Genomic DNA, 7954 nt, shown 5'->3' with positions numbered 1-7954 from the left:
GTTTGTAAACGCTACAGAAAAACACAAAAAGACACTTATTATTATTATTATTATTATTATTATTATTATTATTATTATTATTATTATTATTATTTATTTCTTAGCAGATGCCCTTATCCAGGGCGACTTACAGTCGTAAACAAAAATACATTTCAAGAATCACAGTACAAGTAATAATACAATTAAGAGCAAGATAAAAATACAATGACTTCGGTTCTAGCAAATACAAGTATATGACAAAATACGATTCAATACCGGAGCAGATAACAGTGTCAGTGATAGTTACATCAGGATATAATTAAATACAAAATACTACAGATTAAATAACACTTGACATATTACAGTACTCTAAAGTACAGGATTAAATGCAGTAAAATAGGGGGCAGATAAGAGCAAGTAAAGCGCGTTTAAGGAAGAGTGATAAAGTGTCCAGAGGGAAAAGAGGAGTTCTACAGGTGCTGTCTGAAGAGGTGAGTCTTGAGGAGGCGCCGGAAGGTGGGAAGGCCATAACCACTTAGGAAGGCCATAACCACTTATGCACGTTATCCACCCCTCTCAGACACATACCTTGAAAAAACTGAAATCGAGACGTTGTTGTATTTCTTTTTATTCCTCCCGTCTGTTCTGCTCAGTGTGTCTGCACTGTCAGTGACTAGTAAAAAAAAAAAAAAACTCTGCCGTCTCAGCTCCGCCCCTGGTGTATCTTTTCAATGGCAATGTCCACAGTATAAAAAATACTTTCTTTTGCATGATCCAATAAAATGAATTTACTCGTCTTAACTTAGTGTGTAGTTCAAAGTTATAAATGGGACTACTTTATTTGATATTTCATTAAAAAAAAATACTTGTTTGCTCTAAATATGATTTATGCTTTTTTCCCTTCAAATCCACTGTTTGACCTGGATTATAAATGAATAAGGCCCTTCAGAGTGTCCGTATACGTTGAATATACAGACTTCTTGGGCCTTATTGCATATATATATATATATGGGATGATTACATATATATATATATATATATATATATATATATATATATATATATATATATATATGTAATCATCCCATCTATAAATAATTTCAAAATAATTGGAGCAAATTGCAAAATATTTAATGAGAAATGCCTCTCACAAATCTGGGTGAGTGAGACAGTCAGAGGAAAGCAGGTTTGTGTCCTGACTGTGCAATGTTGACACTCTTCATGAAGGATCCTACATGGAATGTTGCTCCTGTGAGTTAGGGAGGCAGGGATTATTTCTCCTTACCGAGCTGCAATAAATGTGCTTTGGGTATATCTAGATATGGTGTGGTTTATCTCTAGATGACAGGGTGTCGAATAGCACAGCACATACCATGGAGAAAATGTAAAAAAAAACAAAAAAACTGCCCATTTCATTGATAGGTTTTGTTATAGTTAGTGACAACTATCTGTATATAAAACACATTATGGAAAAGTAAATCGCTGTTAGTTCAATTTCCCTTTGAAAGCGTATTACAAAGTAAATGGCTCTGCACTGGGGTCCTTACCCTGATAAAGTAAGCAACCAAAAGGGATGACCTTAGATTGCACATATTTTTTTAACAACAAATATACTTAAGTATTAATATAGTAGTGAATTGCACTGCTGCCCAATACTACTACGTTGCAGTATATTTTTATGCCGCAAGGGTAGGTGTCCCATCTGCAGTCAGAATTGTTTTGTAAAGTCCCTCTTTTGTTTATCCATCACAAGACGACAGCGGGACTTCATTCACGTATATTGTGGTTCAACTGTATCTCTGATCGTGGCACGTCATGTGGTTAACCGTAAGCACATACATAAGGCGGGTAATACCAGACACAAGGCAAGGAGATTTGAATAGCCTACTACTATATAAACTCCCTTCAGCTTTCATACTCATACTCATTTCATACTCATGCACCGAGGAGACATTAACACGTTACCATTTCAAAGTTCTGAGCGTTGTAAGTATTAACTTCGTAAACTTAAGATCTTTTTTAAAGATGATGTTTTTACTAACTCATATAATAATAATAATAATAATAATAATAATAATAATAATAATAATAATAATAATAATAATAAAAACGGTCATTCTCTGTTAAATGCCCCCTTTGGGAATTATTAGTTTATCTCTGTTTTCTTTCTTTCTTTTTTTTTTTTAGTTCTAACTTATTTTATTTTTTAAATAAGATTTTAGTCTGGTGCAAGAGACATTTAGAAAATAATACAATTCAGTATGTTCTTACCTGTACAACTGTCGCGACTGAACAATTTATGCTGTGCTGTGTGTGGTATTTGAATCCAAGTTTGTTGTACAGTATATGATTGGGAAGGTCCAATAATGTAGACGCAATATTACAGGTAAAACAATAACTGCTGTTTATTATCGTTGACCCAAATAAAAATAAACCTTAACGGTGTAGTTTTTGTTACGTGCAAAGAAAAGGACAAGACAGCACACGTAGTCATTTAGATAATTTACCACAGTTCCATCTTGGCGCATAAATGTCTCTTGTGGTTTAACGGTTCTTTACAGCAGCCTACCGTGTCTTACATATATATATATATATATATATATATATATATCTCAATAGACGAAAAGCAAACCTTTTTTTGTTACTGAGTTCTCTGTTTTAGGGAAAGTAAGTCTACCAAAAGTAGCAAAAATGTATTGTCTACAGCATTTAATTCTCCAATGTCCCACAATCTTTATAGTAAAATGTGATTGCTTGGTGTTTGTTTATTACCACTACATCCTTTTTTAGTTTAGCCTCCGGTGCATTATCAGAAACCTACCCTGTTAACCACACACCTGGTTTATAAGGTCGTTTTAGCTGTAGGCAGGTTTCAAAAGCTTGCCACTAATTAACTCTGCAATAGGTTGTGATTATTTCTCTGTGTTTAGAAAGTAAAGCATAAATAATAAAGGGGTTCTCCTATGCTCCCAAATTTGTTGTTGTTATAAAGGTACTAATAAGATTCACAGATACTTCTTAAAGGTCTAACAGGTATATTACCTTGGTATTTTCCAAGGTGGGGAGACAAGATAACTGTCAGACACCTATTTCTAAATTGTGCAGGTGCTACCAGGATTTCCGCCAACCTGGTAGCTCTCGCTACCATTGTCAGTATTAAAGTAGAGTACTTTCCCTCATTGCAGCTATGAAGTAGGTGTAAAATATAGGCACTAAGTGCACAGGTGTCTTGGAACACTTTTATATTCTGGTTGACAGAATGCCTGCAGCTTTTTACCAGTACTGCATAGATCTGAAATCACGAGTGGTAACATAGTATGAGTACTGTTCTAAAAAGAAAGAGTATAAACCCAGTTTCCAGGTTTAAGAGATGCCTCTAAAACACTGGTTAGTGCTTGCTAATTACATTACTTTGTTTTTCCTACTGTAAAAAAAAAAATTTAAAAACATTTTTTTATGATTGGCTGTAGGAGCCCTTAACTCTAGTTAAGCACAAAAGGACTAAAAAAAGTAAATAACTTAATTGTCTTAATCTTTGTGGAAGAATTTGTTTTACAAACACAATTAGACTATTTTAGTTTCTGAAACTTTTTCTTTTTTTTAGGCATTTATCTTGACCAGAAGAGATACATTTGTACTGCAGTGGAAACAAAATAACAACTCATGGAAAGCATGGTAAGCCATTCTCATTTAAAAAAACCATCAATTGTGTCTTTTGCACGAAGAAGGTCTTTAGTAGGTCATTGCCATTCCTGGTTCAATGGATTATAACAAAATGACAATCACTACCAAAATAGTTTATTAAGGCACATGTACAGGATTATGACTTGATCTAGTTGTCAAAATTCTTGAGTGACCTTGACTCAAGATTAACCAAAAAAAACAAAACTCTTTGTTTTGGCATATAATGTTACATAAGTTATCAGTAAACATCAAACGTGTAAAAACAGATCAAAACCCACTAAGACAGTCAATATAACATATTATAGATTTCTTATTTACTACCTACATTCAATGACATATTCAGAGTTGTCATGCTCTTTAGTGATGAGAAAACAAAAGAAAATGAAAAAGCAGTATGTGGTTAACGGATTGGTTTCTTTCTCAAACACTGCACCTGAGTGAGGAACTCTGGGGGTAATCAACCTGTAGAAGTAGAAAAAGACATAGATATAGGAGGCCTGAACAACTTACAGGAGAAGTGGGTGTATTGCATATGTGCAAAATGTCATTACCATCTAGATGAAATTCATATCTAGTACAGACTTTGCTTTTCAATTCTATTTCTTGTTAACATTTTATTGCTTTTATTTATTGTCAATTCCATGTAGAATTGTTTTTTTTTCACAAATTTTAACTCCAAATGTAGTTTTTATGTGCAGTGTACATAAACATTCCACATTATTTTAAAGTACAGTACACTTAAAAATAAATCATTGCTATTTTACACCATAGAAAATGTACTCAAATAATGTTTTGTTTTTCATTCTCGGGTACAAGAATAAATCTAGCCACAGTTGCTGTAGTTCCATTTCATAATCATCATCCATAACAATAAAACACTTAATGGTGGTATTTTTAGTAATACTAATATAAACTTGTAAAATTCAATGATAAGCATTTTATAAACTACTGAAATCAGAAACTGCAATTTATGGTGACATGATCTACTGCAATGGAGCTCAGTTTTTATGGGGTAGGTTCACAATATTCCCTGTACTGTATATCAAATGACAGGCTTTATTGGCAGTTTTTGCTGCTAATCTTCTGCAAAAGTCTTAGATTAATGAGCTAAATCTGGTCCTATTTAGGATTAAGTGGATAATTGTTCCCTGCTACTGTATGATAAATGCAATGTTTTTTTTTTGTGTTACAGACATTTGACTCAAACGCTGTCACAGAGGATTATGATTATAGTACTGGTATGGATCCAGATATTGACAACACTGGATTTTGTGACAAGACGACCGTCAGAACATTCCGCCAGTACTATGTCCCAGTCTTGTACTGGGTTGTCTGTATTCTTGGGGCATTTGGGAACTTGTTGGTGGTGGGAATTTACTCCAAATTCAGGAACAGATTGAAGACTATGACAGATGTGTATCTTTTAAACCTGGCAGTTGCAGATCTGCTTTTCCTTTTCACTTTGCCTTTCTGGGCAGTCAGTGCATCCGAAGGTTGGGTTTTTGGGTTGACCATGTGCAAACTAGTAACTTCAATATACAAGATCAATTTCTTTAGCTGCATGCTGTTGCTCACTTGCATCAGTGTTGATAGATACATTGCCATTGTCCAAGCAACAAAGGCACAGAAGTTCAAAGTCAAACGACTTCTATACAGCAAGTTGATTTGTGGCTGTGTTTGGCTGCTTGCAGTAATTTTGTCTTTGCCTGAGCTGATTTTTGCTGATCAAAAAACAGTTAATAAACAGGATACGTGTGATATGATCTATCCAAATGATGCAAGTAAAACCATAAAAATGTTTGTTTCTGCTATTCAAGTTAGTGTAGGTTTTTGCCTACCTTTAGCTGTAATGCTAGTCTGTTACTCAGTGATAGTCAAGACCCTGCTGCAAGCAAAGAATTCTCAAAAACACAAGGCACTGAAGGTTATAATTACAGTAGTAGCTGTTTTTGTCTTATCCGAACTGCCCTACAATGGCTTTTTAGTAGTAAGGACCATAGATGTAGCCAATGCTACCATTACTAACTGTGAAGTTGCTGTGAAGATAGACATTGCAGCCCAAGTAATGCAGAGTTTAGCCTACATGCACTGCTGCCTCAATCCATTCCTATATGCTTTTATTGGGGTGCGCTTCAGAAAAGATCTCATCAAAATTTGGAGGTCACTAGGCTTTGTTAATTTGAAAAAGGTAAACAAATTCCAATCTGGTCCTAGTAGGTCATCTGCAATGTCTGAAACCGAAATTACTGGGGCATTGTCATTGTAAACCAGTATTTGGAGAGAACCTATGGTGGTACACATGCAGTTGAATGATAAGCTGACTTGTTGCCATAGTCGGCTACAAAAAGGTTACCTGATGTCTGTATACATAGACAATGGCAATAGTATTAATGCTGATTCCCAGATTAACTGGTCTGGAATTGCAAGGGCTATTCATATGTAATCATTTATGATCTTAGCTGTCAATGTTAAAACTGGGTACAAATCTCTTAACCCCTCATTGAAAATAATATAACATCTTAGAAAAAGATGTAAGTCTGTGTGGAGGCAATCATTTCTATTTCAGCACCTTTGTCATTAACAGAGTTGTTATAATGAGCAGCATTAACTGATATTATTTATACATATTATATTAACAATATATTTAGACATGCATTAAGGAAATAATGTCACAATGAGTGTTTGCTGTCTATCATACTGTGCTATCTGATGTAACTTTCCACAGTATTTTGCCAATGTATATTACCCTTGTAAAGTTGTATTGTACAGTTTTTGTTTTTATTAACCCTTCAATATAATTCATTCTGTTACCTGTTTATTTCTCATTATTGTGTAAGAGCCATTTATAATTTATGTTTTTTTGTGAACTGCTTTCCTGGAACCTGTTTAAACCATGTCATTGTTGTTTAGCTTTCAGATGAATATCAGTGAACTTCCTAGCGAAAATGCGTGTACATATTGTAGCAATAAAGACCTTGTGCTCGCATATTAATTACTTTAAATGCACATGAAGTGATGTGCAATCCTTGTGCTTAAATACAATTATACATTATAAATCACACGTGAAACACAGACCCGTTTATATCCCGTGTACCAATGCCTATACACCAACATTAACACAGCACACGTAACATACAACACAGAAATGCACACAGGGGCGGGGCACATTGCCACATATACCCCCCCTTGTGCGCAACACACATGGCCTCAACGGCCACCTCCCCCCTTAAAATCCCCAAAGTGTCGCTCAAAGTCCTGGGCCAAGAACAGGGACTTCAAGGGGTTCATGGGCGGCAATGTTGCCAGTAGCCAGATTGCTCCTTCAGCCGGGGCAGTCCTGGCAGCGGAAAGGCTGCTTGGGGGGTGGTCTCCTGACCTCCCCCCTTCTTCGTAGCCGGCAGCTCCCTTTTGTGGGGCTCCAGCCACAGTACTTCCTGCAGCGCACGTGCTGCAGTGGGAGCAGGTCTCCTGACCTCCCCCACGATCTCCGGCAGTGAAACTGCTGCTGGGGTTGGTGGTCTCCAGACCTCCTCCCCCTTCTTCGTGGCCAGCAGCTCCCCTTGGTGGGGTTCCGGCCACTGTACTTCCTGCTGCGATGCAGAGCAACAGGCAGCCCCAGGCAATAAGTGGATAATTGTTCCCTGCTACTGTATGATAAATGCAATGCTTTTTTTGTGTTACAGACATTTGACTCAAACGCTGTCACAGAGGATTATGATTATAGTACTGGTATGGATCCAGATATTGACAACACTGGATTTTGTGACAAGACGACCGTCAGAACATTCCGCCAGTACTATGTCCCAGTCTTGTACTGGGTTGTCTGTATTCTTGGGGCATTTGGGAACTTGTTGGTGGTGGGAATTTACTCCAAATTCAGGAACAGATTGAAGACTATGACAGATGTGTATCTTTTAAACCTGGCAGTTGCAGATCTGCTTTTCCTTTTCACTTTGCCTTTCTGGGCAGTCAGTGCATCCGAAGGTTGGGGTTTTGGGTTGACCATGTGCAAACTTGTAACTTCAATATACAAGATCAATTTCTTTAGCTGCATGCTGTTGCTCACTTGCATCAGTGTTGATAGATACATTGCCATTGTCCAAGCAACAAAGGCACAGAAGTTTAAAGTCAGCTACAAAAAGGTTACGTGATGTGCAATCCTCGTGCTTAAATACAATTATACATTTTAAATCACACGTGAAACACAGACCCGTTTATATCCCGTGTACCAATGCCTATACACCAACATTAACACAGCACACGTAACATACAACACAGAAATGCACACTGG

General features: G+C 36.5%; 1 protein-coding gene across 1 annotated transcript; it reads left to right on the top strand.

Moving 5' to 3' along the window:
* Positions 1 to 1852: 1852 nt before the first annotated feature.
* On the top strand, positions 1853 to 6631 carry LOC117399690 (C-C chemokine receptor type 9-like). The gene is made up of 3 exons (XM_033999027.3): positions 1853 to 1965; positions 3584 to 3654; positions 4856 to 6631. Exons 2-3 carry the CDS (start codon positions 3643 to 3645, stop codon positions 5927 to 5929), a joined length of 1086 nt encoding a protein of 361 aa, XP_033854918.3. The 5' UTR covers positions 1853 to 1965; positions 3584 to 3642; the 3' UTR covers positions 5930 to 6631.
* The last annotated feature ends 1323 nt before the right edge of the window (positions 6632 to 7954 follow it).

The sequence above is a fragment of the Acipenser ruthenus genome, chromosome 4 (assembly GCF_902713425.1).
Source record: "Acipenser ruthenus chromosome 4, fAciRut3.2 maternal haplotype, whole genome shotgun sequence".
In the NCBI taxonomy this organism is placed as follows: Eukaryota; Metazoa; Chordata; class Actinopteri; order Acipenseriformes; family Acipenseridae; genus Acipenser; species Acipenser ruthenus.
Note: the sequence above shows the minus strand (reverse complement) of the source record. Positions and strands in the feature narration are given on the sequence as shown.